This window comes from Colletotrichum aenigma (genome assembly GCF_013390185.1).
Source record: "Colletotrichum aenigma strain Cg56 chromosome Unknown KSG_Cg56_contig03, whole genome shotgun sequence".
Lineage (NCBI taxonomy): Eukaryota > Fungi > Ascomycota > Sordariomycetes > Glomerellales > Glomerellaceae > Colletotrichum > Colletotrichum aenigma.
Genome location: NW_023500909.1, coordinates 1 through 26072, shown reverse-complemented (window position 1 = coordinate 26072; position 26072 = coordinate 1). Strand labels below are relative to the sequence as shown.

Here is a 26072-nt window from a genome sequence, read left to right as displayed (position 1 = left end):
CAAAATAAAAAACAAACAAACGACCCGGTGTACATGTGGGAAGGAGAAACCATCCGAAAGTCACCAAACCGTGTGCACAGTCAACGCGAACGTGGTCCTACTTTGACGAAATTGGTCAAAGTGTGACTGACAACAAATCTCAACCCGGATCTTATTAGAAGCTCGCTGGTCCCATAAACAATCTTCCATGAGAAATTGTCGCCTAGGAAATTCCAAAATCACTTCCAAATTCTGCATTTCATCATGACACGTCGCGGAGTGGAAGTACAACCATTGAATAGCTTCGCCCAACGGAAACGCACCCACGAGGGACGCGCGGATACTAATGCTGGCGAACATGTTTCGGTCAAAATCAACAAGACGCAATATGCCATCATTAACTCGTTAAGGGAAGCTGGCTCCTTTGTACCTGAAGCGGAAGTTTTGTCAGACACAGATTTTGCAGAGGTCCTTACCAATAGTGGGCTGGACAGCGCAGGCCTGCTTATTTTCAAGGCAGCCTTGGAGAAACGACGGTCCTTGCCATCGCCAATACCAGTAACGGCGCTAATATCAGCCAAGACGGTGCGTGCCGTCGAGGTCGAAATCATGAAAACATCGATGCAAAGCAACCGCGGGCTACTATTACCGTTCGCCACAGAGGGCTCAAAGACGCCGTTATTCCTTTTCCCGCCTGGAGGGGGCGAATTGAATTGCTGGATTGGGCTGATCCACTATTTGCCCAACCGCCCCGTCTATGGACTCCGGCTTCGTGGGCTTCAACCGGGCGAAACTGCATTCGAAAGCATTGACGAAATGGTAAGATCATACGTGCTGGAAATACGCCGAGTAAAACCCCGAGGACCATATGCGCTATTAGGAATGTGTTTCGGAGGGAATGTGGCGTATGAGGTGGCCAAGGAGCTTGAACACCAGGGAGAAGTTGTTGAATTCACTGGAGGCATTGACAACGCGCCGTACATCACCCAGATGAGCTTTGCCGCACTCCGATTTTTCATTATCGACTTACTCGCTACGCGGCGTCTGATCACTGCTGCCGAACAAGCTAGTTTGAAGCAAGAACTTCACGATGCCGACCCTGCAACATTTCCCAAATTCGTCATGCGCCGGTATCGAACCCGACTCCAGACTGTGGGCATAACGCGTGGGAGGCTTGAGGCATGGTACCGTGTGTTCTCTGGCACGGCTCACATGGCAGATGGATATGCCCCGGAAGGTAAAACTGAATCTTACACCTCATTTTGGGCCTGTCCGCTGCCTGAATGGGGCATATCACAAGAAGAATGGCAGATGAGAATCAACGGCTGGGAAGATCTGAGTCATCGAACGGCTTTCCACTTCATTTCTGGCGGGCATTATACAGCGTTGTCCAAAGAGCATGTCGTCGGCTTCCAAAAGGTCCTTAACGCGGAACTTGAGTGCCGTGAATCTTGACCTAGCTCAATACAACAGACTGCCCCTTGGTCTTTTTGATATGTTGTTTCAAATGTGTCATTGAACATGCAGTATCGCTTTCGTAGCCTTTATTCTACTGATACATGCTAGCCCTGGCGACGGCAGAGCAAACACGAGCAGAGGTTGAAGCCATCTTACCATCAAGCTCATCATACATGTCCCTTGCCTGCCGAGACAGCGTGTAATCTTTACCATCCGACTGCGACGATTCTCTCGGGTCGCCTGTACAGTTGTTGATTCTCTCTCTCAGATCTCGGATGACTCCGGCTTTGCGCGAAATTGCGGTCGTGACCAGGCGACGTGCTATCATGTTGCTGTCGTCTTCGCCTAGGGCAACGCGTCCGAGAACAAATTGCGAACCCCTAGCATCCTTGATTCTGCCATCCGATCTTCTATCCAGTAGTTCGTTCATGATCTCAGGGGGCGTCTGTTTCCCCTCTCGATCTGCACGATGTGCATATGCTCTTTGGGCTGCCTCCAAAAGTAGCAGGATTGTTTCTAAAGTCGAGTGTATTGTGGCCATTACAGCCAAGTCGTCGTAGCAGCGCGAGCAGTCGCGTGTTTGCTGTATGAGACATGAGATATTCCAGTCCAAACTGATTATTTGTTCAAGGGTGAGAAAGCCCTCGTTCCGGGGTCGGTAGAATGCAATATTCAACGCGCCCATGGTCTGATCAAAACGACAAGAGCAGCTGGAGTCTTTCGTACCCATGATGGCCACTTGATGTGAATGTTCTGGAAGAGGCTTGCCAACTGAACCAGCTTGAGGAGTTGCTGAGCAGTCCGCAGACATATACAAGATGTTGAACGGCTTTGGGAAGGAATCCTAGCCAGATGAAGAAATCAATCCTTGGGTCTTCGGAAGAGGTGTTTCATCATCAAGAAAGCGGTAGGGCGAGTCATGAATTCACCCTTTCCCCCATTTCTCCGTAAAGTTACAGCAAGCGTTCAGTCGGTGTCTCGCTAGGAGAGATTGCGCCAAAGCTTAAGAGAAGGTCGACGCGTGGCGGAGAAATTGCCTCGGATAGAACAATAGGGTTTTGAGGATGCCCATATGTTGAAGACGACAACGCCATTCTCAACGCAGCGCATTAGTCGCGGAAATGCAAGCTCTAATCTAAATGTTTCCCCGGCCGCTACCTGCCATGCAGCCTCAAGGAAGTCTAGACGGCAACTTTTCATCGACTGCACCTCCGCCAGGGCTGCTGGATTGGCGAACGATTCGACGAGCGAACCACCAAAAGTAGAGTTACTGGTTGCGGTTTCGCCCCCCTGTTCCTGTATAACCTGTCATCCCTCTTCGGCGTCGGCATTTTGGATACTTGTTGTAATCGTATTCCGGCCTGGAGGATATTTTCATAAGAGCTGCCGAGACTGCTGGGAAAACGAAACTACAGGCATAAGTCCTCCAGCACATCCTCAATTGTTAATCACGCTAGACATTCGAAATCACTCATGGAACAACAATCAGAGACAACGCTCAGTAGCTGCAAGGGCAACAATCGCGACGCGGACAACAGCACCTGCAGCGAAAGACTGCCAAGGTTCAGAGCCTCGTGCGACTCTTGTACTCGATCCAAGCTTAGATGCGATGGAGGCAAGCCATCCTGCGGTCGGTGTTCCGACCGGGACGAGTTCTGTGTCTACAGTCGCATAGGACGTGTGGGACGGCCTCCCCGTCTACCGGCCTCACAGCCGGGCCAAGCCCAATCTCATTGCACCGTAAGAAATAAAGGAAGTAGGAGTCACCGCCGTGCAACGATCAATGAGTTTCCAATCACCAAAGACCTTACGAATACTACCCAAGGTCCTGCTGGTCATTCTAAGGGGCGGCCGAAAGACAATCTCAAGACCGTCTGCTCAGATGACATCCGATCCCAGGAATCAACCCATGAGAGTAAAGAAAACGACTGTATATCGGTACAAACAACCCTATTTCTAGATCCATGGCTTTCGTCGCACGGTGATGAAGATTCACCAAGCGAAATTCAACATCTTCTGACACCAATATCGGACGATTCCATGGCAGCTATGACTTCAGTAAGCGGCAACTTTCAAAATACTAAGCCGACGGGAATAAATGGCGATTACATACAAGAGGAAGGCCTAGACTTTGGTGCTTTTGATCTTCGAGTGATAACGCCAAGCTCTGCACCGGCAGGCACGACCCGTTTCCAAGACGAAGACTTGAAAATGATGGACCTCGGATTTGATGACATCATGGACCCCGACTTCGACATCGACATCGATTTCATATCCAGTAATGAATGTCTCGCACCTCAGTCACAGTCACCTTCGACACAGCAAGGGATATGGAAGGGCGACATGATGTCGGAAACCCCAGTCATTGGTGACCTTGAAAACATATGGAACCAGATTATGTCAGGCACATCGAAGCTGCAGCGGGTTATTGGCTCTATTGCGCCAGCATTGTCTCGTCCATCTGGACCAGAAAAGAAATGTCCTTGCCCAACACTCATTGGCAGGCTCCAACTTCTGGCCATACACCCGCGATTGTCTCCCCAAAGACAGGCTGGACACCGTCGCTACGGCCACGATCGTCTTCAGCAATTGCCACTCGACTTACTAGTCTTTCTTGACGACGCCGTATACCAGACAGTTGTAACGGTTCGCTCATGCGGGTTGTGTGGAAACGCACCGAGGGCATTGCTTACACTTTGCCTCCACGTCGACTGGCTAGTCGATGTGCTGAAAGAGACGTTGGAGACGGGCCTACCTGGTCTTTCAACGCCGGCGTCAATTTCAAGCACCCAGTCCTTAGTCCTGCCAGGAAAGCAAGGGACAGCATCCGGCATTGAAGAACTCAGAGTTGACGGTGTGTCGGGACGGTCGAATGGAAAGGGCACTCTTGGAGGATACGGTGATCTGAACGATACACTTCCGTTGAGCCTGGGGTCTTTCCAACTGGAGGGAGAGCTCTGGAAAATATGCATTCGAGAGCTCTTGAAGGCCAGACTCAATCGTCTGTCGCTACTCTTAGAGGAGGTCTTTCATCATGAAGGAATCAGGGACCGCGTGAGGAACACGCTGAAAGATACGGACTACGATGCCCGATCCCCGCTCGACAAGGCTATGAGAAGCCTAGCAGAAGATATTTACTCCAAGATCGAGTTTCTCTTTGGCATGCTAGAGCTTTGGCAAACTTGCTAGAATACCCTATGCCATAGTTGAATTACATTAGCGAAGAACTGAACTGCAACTTTGGATCAAGACTCTTCATGATATTCACAACACGAAGAATTCCTTCAGGAGTCACGTTACACTGGGGACTTGATGTTGTCCGTCAGTCTTCCATCATGTGCTTAACGAGAAGGTTCAGCAAACAGTTCAGAACGGAAGAGTGAGCCGAGAAGTGACCTCCTTGCGCGGCACGATAGGTTCACGGAGAACGAAACGAGGGCGGCACCCCGCCCGCATGGTGGACTCTGAGCCAGGCATTCGGTGCGTGCAACATCTGCGACCCTGCAGCGGAGGCAGCATCCGGCCACAATAACCCTGTAGCTTAACGTACCGCACGTACCTATCATGTGTGGCAGAGAGAAGTACTTGTGTTAGTTAGGTTTGAATCCTATCGGCGTCACGTTTTGGGGTCGTTGGCGCAACTGCTTCTTTTCATATTCGTAGACTCTCGTTAGATCTGCATAAAGCTGCAACAGGGACCTTATTGGTCAGGGTCCATGCAGCTGTGCGTGTCTCCTCTGCTCCCGGTCTATGATTTTTGGTCCAGTCAGTTAAGCGTGCTGGGGGGTTTACAAGGAGGGTCTTCTGCGAATCGAACGCGAGTCTGCGGTATCCCATCGGCTGCCACATGACGCCAAAAGATACGACTCGGTTATGACCCCAACTTTACCCCAAATCAAGAGAAAGTGAGTTTTGAAAAAATGGGTTGAAAAACATCCAGTGCCTTTATTGGCTCTACTCCGCATGGGAGGTTTCTTGCGTCGTGTAGTAGCCGGCGGGAACAACACTGTTTAGGCAGCCTCTAGATGCCTGGTGTACGAAAGTTCAAACCCTCGCGCATAAAGGGTACCAAGAGACATTGCAACGGATAATACTGATAAGGTTTGGTGATGGAAAGACCATCAGTTCAATCGGATCACAAGAAAGTACCGAAATCACCGAGGAATCAGGTTCCTTCGGCGTATGCTTCCCAGGCGATCGACCATGACCCGACCGGACGAACTTTGTGATCTGGGCAATGCAGCCTAACATACTGGCAACGACGGCTTCAAGTAGAAGCCGTTGAAACCCTAACATACTGGCAACGATGAATGATTGTATCATTCATCGAAACTGCCACCCAAAAAAGAGTGGGTCCGCGAAGACTGGGGGTAAGATTCATTGAAATCTTGCCGAGTATCATTCATTGAACTTTCTGCGCCCAAAATGTCTGTATTATAGATGCACTTCAAGATAACAGTGAGTTATTCTTTTTGACCGAGTTTCTGGCCTGTAGAACACCCAGTTGAATTGATAAATATTTAATCCAGGTTTGAACGATCTTGAACTGCTGATAGTGACCTACTCAGTCTGGACTAATTGACGACAGTATTATTAACTACTAACTTATGTAAGCATTCCAGGGAGACACCATGATCCAGATAACACCAGCGCCAGCTTATTTCAACCTAATTAAATCATCAAATTCATGAATTTTGTTCTAATAGTAACCTATAGTAACCTAATAGTTAGCATACTTTATCAAAAGGGTTAAATAAGATATTTTCGACGTTCTTCTGCTAGAAAATATGAACAATTTCCAACTTCGCTTATGATTGCACTCTAAGACTGGACGAAGCTATAGATCCACTTATGATTCTTACTAACTTCTCGCTCGCAGTATGCAAAGAATGTTAATACGCAGTTGTTACAGACGAAGTCGCTTCGCATCTGAGAACGCGCTATCCGCTCTTAAAACCAGCAGAGAGGAACAGCATATACGCCTATATAATAGGAATCCACGGAATTATTCGAACTCAGGACCAACTCAGTAACATCCAGTATCCAGCCCCCACAACAGAGCTGATTCCCCATATCGCGCCGCCAGTCACAAATAGAATCTGTTGCAATACGTGCAGTTTCATATGCCAGCGGATTCAAACGATCTAAGCCTATTGCCGCAAGGAATATGGATAGGTTAATGCTTAAAAGAGAGGCGGCGATATGAGAGGCTAGGCGAGCGAGGTCAGGAGCGTGCTGTGGACAGTCAGCGTGTAATATCAGAGATTCTGCGCATCCCAGCGTGGCAAGCGATAATTCGAGGTGGCCTGGGGACAAACAGCCGACAAGTCTCTATAAAGCGCTCCGAATAGAAGCCCGGCTCAACAGGCGGTGGACTGCGTTTGAGATCTCCAGAAAGTCTAAGCAGAACGTGTGAAGACAAGCCATAACAAGCTGATCTGCATTACTAACGAAAGACTTAAGCCCAGCCTGTAGCTAGCCTGTGTAGGATAGGTGGTGCACTTAAAAGGGCTCAGTGCCAGCACACTCTTCAACACAACAGCTCCTATCAATAAAGATGAGGTTATGCTTCAGGCGATATAGGCGACGGTCGACCGCGTGCTAGACCAGGCTCAAGCAACGTCTGCTCCTAATACCGTCGGGCTAGCTGTGCTGTTTGAGGTGCAGCATACAGAAGCGCACGTCAAACCAAGGAGGCCGTTCGACAACCGCATAGAGGACAACACGTGGGCGAGATATAAAGGCGTGTGGCTAAGTCTGTTATGCGTCTGGTTCCACACGCAGGAAATAGACGACGACAAGCGGCTGCTGTATAAACTGACGCTGTCACAGGGAGAGGCGTGGGACTTATTCGAGCAGATAGCAGAAGCAGCCAGTATAGGGACGGGGTATCAAACGCAGGAGAAGCTGGAACGTATAGCACTCAACATGCTCATCAGTATGCTGGACCACCAGCTGAAGGGCGGAGACTACAGCAGTGCTCTTCTCAGCGCTCTCGCGGTGATAGGGATTGCTGAGAATAGCAGCTGGGTCCAGATCACAGACTACATAACGAAGTACTCAGCTGTCATTAAGATAGCGCGCATATTAGTGATCCATCAGGCATACACCAAGCGTAACGATAAGGTTGCTGAGCTGGAAAGGTCTCTGGGGAAAGATGAAGTAGAGGATATAGCGCAGAGTTTATTCTAGCATACGCAGGCGAAAGTGCAGCAGTTTATAACGCAGACGATAAGCGATAAGGATGTGGAGCTAATGCTGATAGACTGGATTCTTGAGACGTAGACGTATAGGATGTATATCTAATATAACACAGCAGCAGCTGGTGTTATCAACTAGGTTAGCGATCGCATATTATACAGGTGGGTATAGTTTATAATAGGGCAGCTGTCAGACGCATTATATAAGCTGGTCTGAGAGACATAGGAGCTGCTTATAGAGCTGATGGCGACAGAGGATTTAGGTTCAGCAGATGGTCCTAAAAGCGATATGCAGTTATAACTGCCAGCTATCCTATGGTCGTCAATTAAAGACAACCATAGCGAGATAAAGCCTGGGTACTTATTTCTCACTGACGACTGCAATAGCTGGGTTTCTGCTGGGGACGGATGGCTGTTTATGCAGCTGGCGCAGTCACCTGCTGCTGCAGAACAGTAGGGACTGAGCAGCAGCTTAGGCAACAGTTGCAGGGCGACAGATTAGCTATTCCAGCCGTCAGCTGTGCAGGAGTTTGGTAGGACGTTTGAACAACTCTGCGAGCGACTGTGGATGCTTCTGCATATGCTTAGCGGACAGCTGGCGCAGGCGAGCAAGCTTATAGGTCTGCAGACGGTTAACACAGTTAACAGGGGCGTCTGCAATATCATAGTGCACAACAAAATGTTATGCTTCATCACAGCATACTATAAAGGATACCAGACGACCAGGCAGGCGAAGGTGATCCACTGATATCTCCTGAGGGAGGTTAGCAAGCTTATTATATAGTATCTTTAGCTTATCTTGCCGTTCTAGCAGGAGGTGCAGGGCATCATGCATGAGGCCAGCAGGTACAGCGCGTTCATATAGGCAGACGATATCATCCAGCAGAGGGACTCAGAAGCCAGCAGCGCAGCAGCAGGATCAGAAGAGCAAAGTGGCAATAACATAGATATTAGGGATAGCAATAATCACAGTATAAATAAAGATGAGGCTGGTGATAAGAGCATAAGTGTGGGCGACTGGACGTGGAAAGAGGAGCGAACGTGGACGACAGATAGAGCGCGGCGGATTATGCAGCAGACCAGCATGAGACTGCTGGGATGCTGGGTCAATATGAGCATATAGCAACATATCGCTATCAGCATTACTAACCGCTACTTGAACGAGTCGTTCGGACGGCTGGGCGGAGATGACGCTAGCGTGGGATCAGAAGAGGGGATGGATGAGGTTGAGGATAGCCTATAGGACTTGCAGGCGGGGCACAGCATGCAGATAGCAGGCATGATCTACACGCGAGAGCTTATGCAGTTCAGCAGCAGTCTCGCGGCGAGGCAGCAATAGTTCTGCTGAGTCAGCCGTCAGTAGCATAGGTTTCTAGGCTTTAGGGCTGAGGATTTGGAGTCGAAATAGGGTTCCACAGGCTGCAAGAGGAAAAAGATAGAGGCGTACGAAGGGCTACGGCTTGCAGCTAGGCTCCAACGATTCGAGAAGCTGAGGAGAATCAACTTGGAGGGCCAGCTGCAGCAGATGATGGGGGATAACTCAGCGATGTTCCGCAGAAACCAGAGAGAAGCAGTGCTCGCTATCACCAGCAGGCATATGCTGATCGTGCAGGTGATAGGGACAGGCGGTGGCAAGAGCGTCTCGTTTATGCTGCCAGCATTCTGCTCGCCAGATGGAGTGATAGTGGTTGTGACGCTGCTGGTGGCGCTGCAGATGGATCTACACAGGCGATATGTCAAGGCGGGGATCACTTCGCACGTGTGGCAAAGCCGCAAGAACAACTAGGCGGCATCTATCATCTTCATCACACCTAAGTCGGCCGTCACAAAGGGATTCAGAGACTTCATCGCACAGCTAGAAGGGAGGCAGGCGCTGGACTGCGTCGTCGTGGACGAATGCCACGTCGTGCTCGAAGGATCACAGAGCTTCCAGCCACAGCTCAGAGAGCTTGGAGAGGCGATCTGCGAGTTTGGCGTACAGATGATATGCTTGACGGCAACGCTCGCGCTAACAGATGAAGCAGCATTCTTCTATGCTATGCGACTGGAGGCCAGCTGGGTGAGGATGTTCTGAACGGCGACGACGCGCAAGAACATCTGATACTCTGTCGTCACAGCGAGCAAGAGGGCTAGTGTGGAGGGCGTCAGTGGCATCAGTAGCGCAGAACAAGACGAAGATGACGTAGAGCTGGCGAAACTCAACGCAGTTGAGGCTAAGGTATGCCAGGTAGCAGTCCAGTAGGTGAATAAGCTTCTGGCTAGCGGCGGGCGAGGTAAGGCTGTTGTGTACGCCATGTCGATCGAGTGGGTGGAGCGTCTGGGGTTAGCGCTAGGGTGCGCTATATTCTTCAGCGACGTCGACTTAACTGAGGGCAAGGCGGCTCAGCTTGAGGCGTAGCGTCAAAGCAACAGGGCTGAGGGCGTTATGGTTGCAACAAACGCACTAGGACTAGGTATTAACATCCCAGACGTACAGCTTATGATCCATGCTGATATGCTAATAGGACTCTGGCGATTTATGCAGGAGAGCAGGCGGGCGGGTTGCAACAGGCAGCTGAGCGTATCAGTCGTTATATGCTGCAGCAGCAGCAGCAGCAGCAGCAGCAGTCTATAACAGGAGGCAGCAGTAGAAGAGTATCTCGCTAGTGATGAATACAGGCAGATCATTCTCAACTAAGTGATAGATAGGAGAAGCAACCGCTCCAGTTGCAAGGATGATAAAGAAGTCTGCAACGTCTGCTGCAGGTATAGAAAAGGGCTGGAGCTAGGGTTCGTTCTCAACTGTATTGGCGAGGACGGCGAAGCAGGCTGGGCGGAGTTTCTAGGGCTAGACAGGCATGCGAAGCTGGACTAATAGAGGGTTAGGATGGAGAAGATAGGCGAGGCTGACGATATAGAAGCGTTTCTCACGCAGCTTCACCAGCGACGTAGGAGGTGCGCGTTATGTTTCAGGGCAAGGGATGACGACAGGTATGAGTTTCCCAGGTGCCTGAGGAAGGAAGAGATGGAGTGGATATAGGCGCAGCAAGGTATGAGGACTGCAGAGCGGGAGATCTTCAGCAGGAGACGTCTTAAGCGGTTCTCCAGCTGCTTTGACTGCAGGCTTCTGCAGGAGTTTTATGAGCGGTGGGAAGGCGAGGCAGAGGATGGCGGGCGGTTCCGCTGGGTAGAGGGATAAGCGTGCCAACTAGGAAGCATGCTGATTAAGGTGTTCGCAGCTAGTATAGCAAGGCTTCCTAAGGTGGTGTGGGGCGGCATACTCAAAGAGCAGATAGCTGCTGAAGGAGTGCAGGTTGCAGAAGAGGGAAGAAATAGTTAGGATGTTTTTTATATATGGCTAGGAGGGTGAATTTTGTGGGGAGGAGTTAAGAGTAGCTGTTTATATAAAGTAACTTAGCTTTTGATGCAGCAGGTTAAAAAGGAGGATGAGAAGTAGCTATTTTAGGTGATAAAGGAGTTTATAGGTTAGGGTTACTTTAAGAGTTTATAGTAGAGTTTAGGGTGAGGATGAAAGTTTTAGGGTAGATGTATTATTAGATATGAAATAGGGTAAGAGTTCTAAATTATCGATATATGTCTTGAAAAGAGAAGAGTGAGTATTAGGGTTAGAAGTAAGATGGCAACTTCAAATTAGTTGAACTAGACGAAGAGATTATACATAGAGAACAGAGATATATAAACTATAGTTTGATGTTAAGGTTTTATATATATAAAGTAGAATTTAAACTAAATGGATATAAGTTAAGGTTTAGAAATAAATATAAAGGTTTATATAATAAAGAAGGTAAGTAGAGTTATAGGAAGGAAATTAGATATAGAGAAGAATTATAAAGCAGTAATAAACTTATATTAGACGTATAAGACGTTAGGGTTAGAGGGTTAAGTAAACTAGAATAAGAAAGTTAAAACTAAGAATATAGTAATATAATATAGTATAATACATTTAGAAAAATAAACTAGATAGAACTAGTATAGTAGTAGGGGTAAGCAAAGAGATAATAGATGAAAACTATAATACACAAATAGTAAGAATTATCAAGTATAAATATATAGGTTAGCTATATATTATAGAAAGAGGTTAGAGATATAATGCTATAATGAAGTAAGATCTATGCTAGAAGGAAATAGTGTAGTAGATTTAAGGTTAGGGTTAAAACTAAAGTAGTAGAAAAAAGAAAGGGTTATAGTTATTTTTTGTAGAAGAAAAAAGAGATGGAGTAAAAAGAAAGAAAAGTTAGGGTTATATAGAATAGGGTTAAAAGTTAGGGTTATTTAGAATAAGGTTAAAAGAGTTAGGGTGAGAAAAATGAAAGGGTTGGGGTTATTTTGAATAGAGAGAAAAAGATTACTACTAAGGTCAATAGAAGGAACTAATAGGAACGAGAGTAGCGCGGCCCCACGGGACGGGTCGGGCCAGGGTAGGGTTAGGCAAAACGAAAAAAAACGGGACATATTTATTGACATTTCAACGAAGCAACACATATATAGGTACACAAGGTATTAAGATGGACAGTTAGATTAATAGATAGTCGTAGCAGCAGTAGTGAACTAGGCTAGCGAAGTTGATAGAGGAACCAGTGCCATGCCATGCCCTCGGGGGCATCAACCAGCTCACGCCCTTGGGGGCATAGAAAGTGCCACACCCTCGGGGGCATCAATCAGCTCATGCCCTTGGGGGCATAGAAAGTGCCACGCCCTCGCGGGCATCAACCAGCCGATGCTAGGAAGTTTGATAGCCTCCCATAAAGCTTCGTTCAACAGCGTCCGCTTGGAAAGCGTAAAAGTTTCTATGCTTTTACTTACCTATATCTTCCTTAGCATCGATATCTAGACGCCTAGGCAGGCTAGTCCCACTGCTAACCCCCGCAGGCGCTCAAGTGAAGATGTGCCTACCTGCATGGCTCTCCCAGAGCCTGTATGAGTTGCTACTCAGCCCGGTCCTGTCTATCCCAAGAGGAGGAATACAATCGCTCGAAAGATAGCAAAATCCCTAGAAGGAGGAGGATAGTATAGAGCATAGAACGACAATCCTAGTAAGCATATAGAGCTGGCCAACAGGGAGCACGATATATATAAACAGCCTCAGCAGGAGTAGCAATAGATATATTCACCGATAGATAGATGAACAGATGAATAGAGGAAGAGGAGATTGAGGGTAGAGAAAACGGGGGACGCGTAGGAGATAGAAGAGGGTTAGATATCCTTGGCTATCCACGCGTTTGGTCTAGGCGTGTTTGTCCGCGAGAAGTAAGACCCTGGCCGGAAGCGGACTAATGTATAATGTCGCGTTAAGAGTGAGACCAACGCGTCAAGCAGGGGCAAGACAAGAAGGCCAGCTAACCATAGGATAAACCATCACAAACTCCATCGTCCTAGATAAAGAGTATATCAGGGCACCAGTAAGCAGATATCCGCGCAAAGCCTCAGTCAGTATATAGACATTTGTAAAGGGTGACAGGAAGCATGTTTACTTATGGTATACAGCAAGATGTGCAACTCAGACAGCGCAAATTCATCGTTAATGGGCAAGGGAGAGCCAAGGGAGGACCTCAGGTAGGTCCGGGGCCCTGTTGGTCCCGACCCACTCCATCGGAATAAGCCAGGGCCCGACAGCCGTTGATTATGTAATAGCTAGTTGAGTATCCAACCGGCCGAGCAGATCACTGTGAAATTATGAGTTTGGGGAAGCAAATCGCAAATAGCCCTGCGCATAACGTTCTACCTAGGATAAGGGCAGATGGGATAGTTTAGATAGGAGCGAGCAAAGTGATCTAGAACTCAAACAGGCAAAACAGGCCATCATATAAACAGGTAACATTTTTTCTAAGAAATTTTATCACAACATTAGAATGTTATTGTTCTACAGGGTATGATCATCAACACCGCCACCTAGACAAGATCTGGGAGCAAAGGTTAACATAAGACGCGCTATACTGCAGGTTAAATATATCTACATATCATTACGTATAAACAAGTAGCCGGATCACTACCACTTCTCTTTCTAGTTATAGTCATACATAGGTTGGGCTATGATACCTCAGCTCTAAGGAGGGTATTTCCAACCTTACAACAGACCCTATGTTCAACACCTCTCCCCAGAGTTGTTCCTCAACTAGAAAACAGGAGGGAGCATACGCAGTATAGGCAGGCATAGCTTGTCCTTATTGCCCTAGACTCGTCAGATACCCAGGGCGTCCCAGGAGCTAGCACAGCCAGTGACCCAGCCAGTTAAGGGCGCCAATCCTGAGTATGAAAGACGTGCGATTATGGGGGTAGGACAGCTATTTATCCAGAGGGCGACTAATAGTGCGTATAAGTGTTCATAGCACCACCTATCATAGGTGTATTCCGACGCCTGATCTGTTTATTACCTTACAGCATGACCTGAGGTTAGTTATGCCGCTGCTGCTGCTGCTGCTACCGGACGTGAATACGCTAACTGTGGTGGGGTGAGTCAGCTCCCTCTGCTGCGTAGCCGTCCCCCACCTAGCATATAAAAACATAGAAGATTAGTGTACTACAGCAGCCTCGGACCAATCGCATCCGGCCGCCCTGCCAAATACGCACCCCTTCCAAGCATCCATCATCCCATCTTCCCGTCTCATTTGTGCACACATCTCATCTGATCACAAGCACCCCCACCCCCTTAACCACCTATCCCTAAGCCCCCAGGGGCAAGAAAGACAAGAAAATTAACGAAGAAACAACAGGAACAGCCAGCACAGGCTATCAGGCGGCAGTTGAAAAATACACTGCATATCACCGCAATGGCCAGAGTGCTCAGCGACAAGCGGAAGAGGAAGTGTGATGAGGGCGATAGAAAGAAAGCAGCAACAGCGGCATCAGCATCAGGGCTGAGGAGGCGGGTCCGGGCCAGGAGAGAAGATGAGATCAGCTCCCCCTTTACAGAAACATCGTCCGCGCGAGAACGGGCGCGACCTTTCCTCCTCGCCGTTGCCAGGATGCCCATCGACGTGCTGGACACAGCCTGGAGCGTCGGCAGGAACCGCCCTATTAACGCAGCCCACGTCCAGGAGCTGTTACACGCATTCAGGAGCGGCGGGCTGGAACGGCGGGCGCCGGAGAACCGGATCACCGTCCTCTGCAGCGCCGAGGCAGTCAGCCTTATGCAGCAGGACGGTGGCGGCATAGAGGGGCGAGAGGAGGACGACGGAGAGGACGACAACGATGATAACGACAGTCCTTGCGAGCTCTCCTTTTTACGCTGGGCCGAAGTGAGCGGGGGCCAGGCCGAGGTCATGGCCGGCCAGCACCGTATCCAGGCGCTCCGCGAGTACGTCAAGGAGACGGGCGCACCAGGCTCCGACCTATGGTGGGCGTGCGAGCTGTATGACAAAGGTATAGCCCCCAAGCTCAAGGCATGAGCCTGTGTTCACAAGAGGCTAACGGACGACATGGAAACCCAAAGACCGCCTGCCGCGCGACCTGAACGTCAAGCTCCGCGTCAACAGGCGCGATCCAAGCCTGCCCGACAATCACGGGCAGATCTGGACGCAGCTTGCGTCCATCGCCTGCATAGGAGGGCAGGCAGACGGACAGCTAGGCGGGGAGGACGCCGCCGTAGACCAGCACGTCGTCGAGGCACTCCGCCTCGGCGGCGAGAAGCATTTCCCAACGCGGAGGCTCGTTACGTTGTGGAACCACCAGAGATGGCGGCCTGTCACGACGCAGTGGTGCTGCACAAGGCTGGGGTTAGACACCTTCAATATTTCATACTTTGAGTGGATTGCTAGCCTCCGCATCGACGAGTACTGGATTGATGCCCTTAACGAGGTTCTCAGCGTTTTAGCCGACCTACCCGCGGACGAGCAGGTCTACATCACGCCCGCCGACTGGGACAGGCTCTCAACTTGCCAAGCCGCCCCCGATATTACGAGCGTATTCTACACGTCCGGACAGCAGCAGGCGGGGCTTGAAGCACGTACACGGGTCGACGGGTTCCTTGCGAACATGGACGATCACACCTACCACCTCGTCCATGATGTTATCACAAACTCGCTGGTGCTTACGTTCCCCGACCTAAGGCGTATCCTCCACTGCAAGAAGACGGAGATCCAGATAGCCGTCCGCGTGCTCTGCCACGTGATCTGCTGGATCAGTCCAGAGCAAGCTGCAGCTGTCGACAACGTCAGGCCTAAGGATAGGAATAAGCCCCTCCTCCGGGAGCACCTGTCGATAGCGCTAGACGACCTCGCCTCCCATAGGGGCTGGGCTCCCGGGGCCTTCCCCGCGATCGCAGCAGTACAGCTCCAGCGACGTATTCTGGACTTCGTACGGGACAACCTAGCCGAGTTCCGGGCGCCGGAGCTGCTCCCACTCCTGGATGATGACGCGATAGGCGATGAGGAGCAGGACAGCGAAGACGGCTTATACGGGCAGCGCTTCAAGCACGTGGCGTGGGCGCGTCTGCTGAAGATGGTGCGTCAGTCAACCGACAGGGAGGGCCACACGCTACGCCCGTTGTGGACGACGGAGTGCGCAACAAGGAGGAGCGAGCGCCAGGCCAAGGCCTCTACCCTCGTGCAGGGGTTCTGCGCCAATCTGTTCAAGCTCGCCGGCCAGCAGGACGTCGCAGCTAGACAAGCTACCCAGCAGAAGGTGGAGGAGCTCGTAAACGCCTACCTCACGCCCTCCAACGGATCTGCAGCAGCGCTGGACTGCCCTGGCGACGAGGACCAGCCGACACAGGACGCGCCCGCCATCACCACTAAGCAGTCTGCGCGCCAGCGCCAACAGAGCAGCAGCAACAACAATAGCAATGATGATGATGACGACGACGATGCTCGAGGTGTTTCACAGCCCAGGCGCCGTAACAGTATTCCCTCCTCCCCCTCCTCCCCCTCCTCCCCTTCCCCGCCGCCGCCGTCACATCAACAGTGGCGCCCTCTGCCTTCGCCCAAGGCGCCAGCGACCACCGCCAGCCAGAAACCAGTTCCACGCTGGAAGCTGGGGCCTAGAGCTAGGAAACCAGCCAGAGCAGCAGTATAGTAGCAGTCGTGGTCGCGTCTGCAGGCCTGGGGATCCCTTGCATACCTTACATAGACAATTCGTTTGGGAAAGTTGTTCTGAAGAACGCTGCAAGCCTGCCCGTTTGAAACATAGCCAATAGAAGATGCCTCAGCAAATACCTGCGCCCGGCGGGCACATACAAAGAAGGTTGCCTAGTTTCACACTAAGTGGGCCCCCAATTCCAGATGTGCCCCAGTCCATCCCTTATTGAGGTCGTCATCATCAGCTTCACGCCCGGGAGGGCATTTGTGCAGACCGTACATTCTTAGGCAGACGAATGTCAGACCAATTCGAGGTTTTGTTTTTATTGACATGATATCAAGCTGTCTTAATAGGGCTTTAGTCTAGTAAGAGGGAAAGAGGATTCCTCCACTCTCCCCGATAAAACACAGGCGGCACATGCTGCATATCTGCCCTCCTGGACTTATAGTGGGTGAGAGTTACACGGGGAGCAGGACAACAAGCAGTAGTCAATACCCTAATAGATAAGTGGTTGGTAAGTAATCTCCTAGTAGATGATATATAGGTAGTCCTACATAGAATCCCTAGAAAGTATAGTACAAGAGACCTCACCTAGCACCTACATACATTACGCACACCCAAGACCGTGAATAGTAACACCTAGCATCCCACCGCAGCTACATTAAGATGTCTTTAATCTATGAGGGAGATGTTATCACCGAGTCGCTAGTAGATAGTGATGGCCTACCCGATGCAGAGGATACCTCTAGCCTGGACCATAATAACGATCCCTTCGCCCACAACCAGGACTCAACCCGCCAACATGAGGATGAAGGCGACAATGGGTGGGACGGCCACCGTTGGGCTGTGGACCACTCCTCAGGGCACCACCGGTTCCGAGGTATATATGCGGAAGGAATTAAACTAGCTATGAGAAGAATATGCTAACGCCTCTCACCCCTCTCCTCAGCTAGACGCTTCATCGAAAAGGTCCTCCGAAGTGATTTCGAGCCAGCCGATGCTATCAAGATGCTACAGGAGAAGCACACTATTGACTTTGGGTCTCGCGCTGGAGGTAGCGCGCCAGCGAAGGCCACGGACGCCTTCTTCCCGCAGTTCTTCCTTGACTTCTTCAGCATCGTCGGCAAGCCACGCAGCCCCATCACGAAAAGCGACGGGCCCGTCTTCGACAACATCGAGTTCTCTCTTGAGTCATACGCAGCGCCCTATAGCGCAAAGCATATCGGCGGCATCCCGTTCGATATCACCGGGCGCACGTTCAGGGTCGCCAAGGCTGGTACCCGAGAGGTCTGGTTCGTCGTCATGCACCCCGTGGCGCACGAGCCGACCTCCAGGGGCGGGGGCCCGCGCGAGAGACAGACGGCCTCAGAGAAGAGCGGGATGCCGGCTGGGTTAGCCCGCGAGCTGGCTGCATATATCGTGGGCGTCTTCCAGTCGCCGCAGCTGCTTGGCGAGGGGGTTGAGGCCTGCTGGCGGTTGGGGACAAAGAGCACTCAGCGTATAAGCTCAGCTAAGTGGCAGGTCTTCCAGCAGCAGTTCATGGACGGTTGGGCTGTCTGGGCCAGCAACCACAACCACAATTCATTCTGGCGACGCCACGAGCCGGCGTTCCACGCGTATGACTACGGCGCGAATATCGAGATTCAGGTCAGCGATAGCATCTACGACCTGCCGCGCGAGAGGCATATACCCTATGAGGAGGAGGAGGAGGAGGAGGAGGAGGAGGGCGGGGAGCAGGGCCCTAGAGATGGAAATGTTCAGCAGGACATTGAAGAGCTCTCTCTTAACGATGAACAAAGAACACACAGCGATGCAGTGGACGGCCGGGAGTACCAGCAGATGCTCAGGGAGAGCAGGGACCTGCAGAGGATGATTATAGAGCTCGACGCCCGCTTTGATCTCAGCAGTATCAGTGCTATATCGTACGCCCTTGCAGTCTGTATCAACAGCGAGTCGGGTAGCTCGCAGACGCGCTGCCTCCTCGCCGACCGGAACATGGTGGCGCGAGAGTACCCTGGTAACCGCGACTACACCTTCTACCCGCAGGCCTTCCACCCAACGTATGGAAACTTCTCATCCAGCCAGCCGCCCGCCTTCCTCAACTCGCTCTACACCGCTATACAGGGGAATATGAGCGACCGCAATGAGGGCGCAGACGTGCTGTCGTTCGGCTACTTCCAGGGCTACTCCAACATCAAGAGAAGCGTGCGCCACAGCGCCAGCGCCCTCCTCGCAACGAAGGGGTACGCGACAGCAGCGCTAACAGCCCCAACGTCACACACATCCGCCATGTCGTACACAAGAGACAGGCGGGAGAGGCTGCTACGTTGTATCCGTGGCGACCTCACGCCTGAGCAGCCTGAGGAGTCTAAGCCATTTGCGCGAGAGCGTAGGCAGCTGGACATCGCTATCGAGAAGGATGAGGTAGCATACCGGATGGAGCAGGTTGTATCACTCAATATACGACATATGGACAGCGTTGAGCGCACATTCGAGAACGTTATTCGCCCTATTTTCCAACTCATGCGCTTCTTCCTCACAGAGCATGAGTCGTATGTCCACATCTTTCGGTCTATACCAGTCGGAATCTTCCCCCGTATCATGTCAGCCTACTGCCGCCTGTTTGAGCTTGCTATCTGTGAGATGGAACGGCGTTACGTTGCTGGCGGCGAGCGCGGCCTAGACCTCGCACACTCTGAGGCTGTTGCAGTACTTGACCGGCTTGGTGGGTATATCTTCACCGGGCATGAGCGCCACCTGCCGAAGACGGTGCTCCGGCCGCTAGGCACCATCGACAGCCTTCTGGCTGGGGCGTGGCCCTATATCGACCCAGCCGTACTAGACCTCGCTCCAGCCGGGGCAGCGACCTGCTTTATGGACACCAGCCGGTGGCCCCGCTCCGCGAAGACGGGAAGGCTTATACTGCTCCATATTAGCGAGCTACAGCACCACTACGGCGACCGCCTTGCCTCCCACCGGGAGACCGAGATCTGGTTCAGCCAGCTAGGCCGGGACGCATTCAAGAGCCATGCAGCTGTGACGGAATATGTGACGGAACTCATGCGGGAGATGTGGATCCCCCAGACGAAGCTCTTCATAGCTAACCAACTACGGCGCAGGCTGCAAGAAGGTAGTAGCGACACTGGTAGTATGCCTATTACCTTAGAGCAGAAAGAGGCGTGTAAGTCTGCTGTTGAGGCGTGGGAAGCGGCGCCAGACGCCTTCACCCATGTGGCGCTACAGCGGCTAATTGACGGTCTCACCTCAGGCGGCTCGCGCATAAAAATAACCTTGTCGAGGACGCGCACCAGGCACGACTTTGCTACTCAGCTTCTCCGCGTTGTCTCTACTGAGAAGGGGCGGGCAGCATCCGCGCCAGTCAACGCGACATGGCCGGACCATCTACAGGCGGCCATAACTAGCGGCAACCAGGCCAGCAACGGACTCAAGCCCGACGAGTGGGTCTCCGTGATAGCCAGCCGACTCCTCGCGGCCGGTGTTGAGTGGGTGCCTGACGCCGTCAAGGGCCGCTTAACGTCAACAACCGTCGTCAGCCTGTGCGGTCGAGAGGTCGCGCACGTAGTAGTAACCGGCCCGCCAGGCTCCCTGAGGCGCGCGGCGCAGGAAGCTCAAATCAAGCACGAGAAAGCTGCGCACGACCGGGCGCTCAGGCAGACGCGCAGAACCATCAACTTCGGCTGCAGCTTCCCCTTCACCGACGTCCCCAGCCTTATTACGGACGGTTTTCTCAAGGCTAAGGCGATCTTCTCTAACAAGGGCGATATACAGGTTCTGGACCACTACCAGCTAGCGATAAACGTCCTCTACAGCAACATCGAGGACCCCCTCTGTTGCCTGATGCTGATGATCACATTGACCGTTTGCTCCTCATCGGAAACGCCAGAGGTCGCGCCTGGGTCGCGCAAATTCGGGACCGCAGCCAAGAGAAAGGACCCGGCCCAGCTGGCCCTCGTTATGGTCACGAGGATGATGTGGTTCCTCTACCCCGCCTCGTTCCCCTGGAAGAAGGGTTCAAGTGGGACGGCCTATGATGTAGCCGAGATGACGAAGAAGATTGGTACAGTATAACGCAGGGATGGTGTGAGGCTTATGATGCTAACAGCGCTGTAGAGCATAAGGGGTGCAGCAACAGGATGTTGCGTGAGCTGGGTTGGGTCACCTCAAAAAGCAACCGCGACAGCCCCCGAAACACAGACCTGCAGCTGCGGCCTCAAGAGGACCTCCTCCAGACACTCCGAGAGCTACGGTCGGCCATGAAACGACCAGACGACTTTATCAGCGTGGTCTTCAACAGCCAGGACAGCATCTGGACGGAGCGTTGCGCGAGCATCATCAAGGATCGATAAGGTTATATAAATACAATAAACAGGCGAATAAGGGAATAGAGATAATAGGAATTGAGTAGGAGATGCAGATGCCTTTGGTTTTTTTTTTCCAATTTCGGTGGGCGAATCCGATAGGAGCCAGGTGATGCGTTTCTCCACCAGCCTCTCTTGCTGAGCCATCACGCGGGGGACACATCGACTGTTATGTCGAAAGGTTGTGTACCTCGCCAACAGGACCATTATCCTGAGGAAGGAGAGTATAAACGGGGATTGGAGATACGAGAGACCTAGATATAGTATATAATGTGAGGCTAGGCGGTGCCTTGCAGGAGAGGGAATTTTATCAACATATTCGTAAGTATACGTAAGGTATTGCACTCTGATAGCTTAGAACTGAGAGTGTAAACGAAATAAAGCCTAAACAAGAGATTTCTTGCCAACGGAGAGGCCTATGACAAAACGGACTGGATATTTGAGATCAGGGCAAAAGGTTGCACAGAAAAAAAGCTGCAAAAGTTGCGACCCGCCCAGGACTCGAACCCGGACCTTCCCCTTAGCTAGAGGGGAGCTCTGCCAATTAAGCTGGCAGGCCTCTCATCCCAACTGGTGATATCTCTGCGACGTTTCACGCCTTTAAGGCATGCGCGGCCGTAGTCTCGCGCGCATGACGGTCGTTTCGGGCAATACATACGAATCGAACCCGCCCAGCCCGGCGGCGGCCCGCAGGCGCATCCTAAACCGGCATTGCAACCAGCTGCCGCGCCGCCGCGCTCCTGCAGCGGCGCGCAACGGGGAAGAAATGGACAAGCGACAGAGGGTGCAAAAAAGAGGCCCACCCAGGACTCGAACCCAGATCTTCTCCTTAGGGTTAGGAGTGCTCGACTAATTAAGCTGATAGGCCCTCAACCAGTGATTCAGCCTACTACCGTTCTCCTACTTAGGCCTTTCGACGCACGTCAAGCGTTAGGAGTTAGCTTGACAGATTGCTGAGTCGGCGAGGAGCAACGCTTGCGGGCGACGTCGCTGGGCCCGGGATAAGAGCGGGGCCCGCCGCCGTCAGCCCGGCCCGGACGGCGAGGCGGGGCGACGGGGCCGAGGCAGAGGGCGTCAGCCAGCCAATTACGGGGAAGGGGGGAAGAACAAAAAGAAACGCAAGAAAAAGGAAAAATGAACGACCTCACCTGGATTCGAACCTGGATCTTCTCCTTAGCTAGAGGAGCGCTCTACCACCAAGCTACGAGGCCTCTCGACTGGTGTTGGGAATGAGGGTGATATCGTTGCCGATAAAGCCTAGCGGCGGATAGCGATGTGATGAGCGAGACGTTGGCAACGGGCGAAGGACACTTAGCTGTTTGTGTGTTCGGCGCGTATATAGTGTGCTTAGCAGCTAGGACCTTAGGGATAGATCTATAGGTAATAGGTGATAGGATAGGGAGCTAGATACATAGCTTATATATCACTGAAGCAGGTTAGAGTGGAACAAGAATGCTTTACCTCAGGCGAGTGGGTTTTATAACCTTGTGGACGCGGTGATCTCATACGTTACTTAAACTCTGCATTACTCACCATGAGATCGTCTTGACCAGGGGAACGCTTCCGACTCTTCTAACCCATCTATGCTGACCGCATAGCCTCAATCTCCTCAGGGCCACTTGCGCCAAAACCTTGGTTGAGAAAACGTTACCGAGGAGCGTGAACAGAGATAAAACCCATCCACCATACAGTTTCCCCAAGTCTATTGCCTCTAACCTGAGGCTATGCTGGAGACTTCCGAGGAGCGAGGACCACGTCTTTCGCCCCCCTCCAGTGACATCAACGGACTCGAGAACAAGCTCCCGAAGCGTGTCGCGATGCCCCTCTAGCAACGTCATAAGCTCGTCCCTTGTGCAGTCGACGAACTCGATACGGAGGCTCTGGAGGCTGGGAATTCGAAGATCCTCGGAAAGCCTCGGAAATTGCTGCCTTTCGTCGCGGGGATTGAAGTGTAAGGTGAAGTCGGTCAGCGTGAGAAAAAGACGGAGGAAGCCCGCAGAACTCCGGACACCAATCGGAATCCTAGTCTGGATCGGGTCGGTGTTGGAAACTAGTTTCTTCACATCCTCATCGAATGCGTTCTGGTGGCTGTTTGGGTTGACCACAAGTAGCAGGGTTTTGATGGGAGCAAGCCGATTCTTCAAAGTGTCTACAGACACAGGGATCGTTGATAGCATGCGTGGGGTGACAGAGGTGCAGCCCGTCTTCAGATCGCCAAACTGAATATAGAGTCTCTCTACAGCATGGCGACTGTGCAGCAGTCCTATGAACAGGGCTCTGATCAACGTGGTGGCAAGACCATACTCTGGGCCTGGAAGGGAGTGACGAAGCGGTTCGGAAACGTGCCAATGCGGCGACCGAGTCGAAGGGCCCCCCAGGGACGGACGTCGTCGTCAATGCCGACAGCTTTGCAATGAGGGAGGTTGGATAGTGCCTCAACCCAGTCCCTGATCCAGTCTCCCTTTCTCAGAAGGAAGTCCTGTAGGCTACCCCATTCGGCCCTATACCTCTCAATAACAGCCTCGTAACTGTCATCGCCAAGTGACAAAGGTCTCACCGTCGCTGAGCCTGATGCAATCATATTCATCGTTAATCCCACACATCCATAGTCCGCTCGGCTCATGTAATCCGGAGGCGCGACCAAGTGATCCGTAGTGAGTTCGACGACTTGCACCGCGCAACGGAAACTGAATGGTGAGAGATCTCGACCAGGTTCCGGATGCTCTGATGTTCAAGCATGATTATGGCGCGTGCGAAAGAAACGGTCCTGGAAAGGTCCAGATGTCTTGTCAGCTAGAGCCCGGCAGGCGGAGCGTAAGCTTAGCAGATTCAGGTGAACTCGAGGTGTTGCGATATACACCCAACAGTCTCTGCGGGAAGAGTTGTGAGTCGGCCTTGCGCCATTCTGAGATGGACCGTTGAGGTGAATGGGAACTGAGTTTGTGAAGTTGAAGCTCGTGTCGCTAGACATGCTTAAGCGCCGTAGTGGAGACCCCCACATGGGAGGATGACTAAGAGATGCTGCTATCAGGCCTTACACTTCGCTTCATACGTAACGTAATTGGCAGAAAAAGTAGGCTGGGAAAGTATCCCATATACTATTTGCAGCGTTTATGGCAAAGGATATATACAAATACAGCTATACAAAGAACCTATGTAATGTTATCACACAAAAGAAGAATGTCTTCCCTAAAAACAGGTTCCCTGTTACTAGGTCAGGTTACCTGATTGCACTTGAGATACTTGGTACTCTTATCATCACGTGCCCCACATCGCGGTCCTCCAACGACGCCAGGGGTGAGCCAGCCCCCGTCATTCCGCGATCCCCCAGTATATAATAGTCCCGTCCCCAGCGCACCCAACGCACAGGCAAGAAGCTGAACCCGCTATCGTTATTATATACATAGCAAACCCTGCCTCACTATGCCCACTCAGGCGGACTCATACTATGAACAGATGATCAAGAGAATCTCGGACACGCGAGAACAGCTGCCAACCAGCCCTCAGGCCGGCTCACCTAACGCAGTAGAACCCACGCCCCAGGAGGACACTACTATAAGTGAGGCCGGTCAACCACCACCCCCGCAACAACTACCAGAGGATGCTCTAAGTAGGCTGCGCCATCAGAGGGGCAGCTCAGCGCTCCCCACATCCCCAAACACAAGGTGCGCCCCGCAACAGCCGCCTCTCAATGCGAAGCAGCGTCGGGCTGCGCAGCGGCGCGACGCCGAGCGGCGGGCAGCAGAGCGACAGGCGCGTCTCCAGATACCTACCGGAGGCACCTCTCCAACAGCAGGGACAGCTAGAGCCCATCCCAACGCAGCATTGCGGCCCAGGGAACAGCTCTCAGACCCAGCCGAGATATACAGGCGTCTGTCAGCCATCACCGTCTACTCACCCCCGACCCCAATAGGCTTGCCTGAGCGCCGTGGGCATACTGCATCCGACCCACTGATCTGCGACCTCAGAGCCCGGCTGCGAAGCAGGGATGTCGGCTGTGCGCTCTGTGCCTTTTATGAATGGGGGCCGATAGTAGAGACGCACAAGCTGAAAAGGTGCTCGCATCGGGCGGAATCGTCGGAAGCCCAGAGCTGGCTAGCAATGTTCCGGACATACCGAGCTAGCGGCGGCGGGACGGGGGCGTGGTGCCACGTGTGCCGGTTCCCGCTGACGCTCTGCTGGCGGACAGCCTACCGGGAACAGATGGACGAGAAGTACGGCAACCAGCAAGAGGGCGTTAGCGACGGCGGACGTGCTGTATAAGGAGGTGCCATGCGCATGGGTAAAGGTCGTCCAGCGGTTCGTCACGGCGTGTATGATCGTAGGAGGCACCGGCGCCGGCACGGGCGTGAGCACATTAGGCGCGATAGTGCTAGAGACGATGGGCTGGACGGACTGGCCAGGTCTGCTGTTGAACGGGCCTGAGTATATACGTAGTTGGCTGGAGGAGATGGATGAAGTGGACGGGCTCCGGTGCCCGCGCCTCCTACGGCTGTTTTGGCTCCTAGCCCACTGTTAGATGTGATAGTTAGCTTGGAAGGAATCAGGTCCCCAAACAGGAGTCCGGGTCCAAACTATTATCACGTCTACAATAGCTATCATCACATCTTACTTTTACTACTCAATTACTCTATGCCGGAACGCGTCGAGACACGGCTATCCATGTAGGTATAGGAGGCAGATTGAGGAGGCTATGTTCGACGGACGGAGGATGGAGAATTTCAGCAGTTGTTTCCATTGCGGGTTGCCGCAGGGTTGGTGTCGGCGATAGGAGGCGTTGGGCGAGGACGGCGGGCAGTTCACGGAGGTTGAGGCGGTTCATGCCAGTATAAAGGGGTGATAGTTGCGATGTTCGCCGTCGCAACGATTGGTGTAGGGTCGAAGGTGTACGAGGAGATGGTGAGGGCGATGCGCAGGCGGACGGGTTAGAGGAATGGGCATCGAGCGAGAAGGAGGGGGTATATAAGGTGGTTAGGGCAGATGATCCAATGGGGAGGGGTACAGTCAAGCAAGTTAGGCCGGTTGACAAGCCAGTTGTGGCAGA

At 52.1% G+C, this 26072-nt stretch overlaps 4 protein-coding genes across 4 annotated transcripts; 3 read left to right on the top strand and 1 right to left on the bottom strand.

The window, feature by feature from the left end:
- Positions 1-7365: 7365 nt before the first annotated feature.
- CGCA056_v003946 (uncharacterized protein) lies at positions 7366-7730 on the top strand (the record flags this gene model as incomplete). Its single annotated transcript, XM_037319202.1, has 2 exons — positions 7366-7618; positions 7723-7730. 2 exons carry the CDS (start codon positions 7366-7368, stop codon positions 7728-7730), a joined length of 261 nt encoding a protein of 86 aa, XP_037182247.1.
- A 6674-nt stretch (positions 7731-14404) lies between these two features.
- Positions 14405-16646, top strand: CGCA056_v003945 (uncharacterized protein; the record flags this gene model as incomplete). Its single annotated transcript, XM_037319201.1, has 2 exons — positions 14405-14996; positions 15067-16646. 2 exons carry the CDS (start codon positions 14405-14407, stop codon positions 16644-16646), a joined length of 2172 nt encoding a protein of 723 aa, XP_037182248.1.
- A 669-nt stretch (positions 16647-17315) lies between these two features.
- On the top strand, positions 17316-21016 carry CGCA056_v003944 (uncharacterized protein; the record flags this gene model as incomplete). The annotated part of the gene is made up of 3 exons (XM_037319200.1): positions 17316-17529; positions 17599-20727; positions 20781-21016. 3 exons carry the CDS (start codon positions 17316-17318, stop codon positions 21014-21016), a joined length of 3579 nt encoding a protein of 1192 aa, XP_037182249.1.
- Positions 21017-22557: 1541 nt separating this feature from the next.
- Positions 22558-23615, bottom strand: CGCA056_v003943 (uncharacterized protein; the record flags this gene model as incomplete). The annotated part of the gene is made up of 2 exons (XM_037319199.1): positions 22558-23264; positions 23333-23615. The coding sequence occupies 2 exons, from the start codon at positions 23613-23615 to the stop codon at positions 22558-22560; spliced, it is 990 nt and encodes a 329-aa protein (XP_037182250.1).
- Between the last annotated feature and the right edge of the window lie 2457 nt (positions 23616-26072).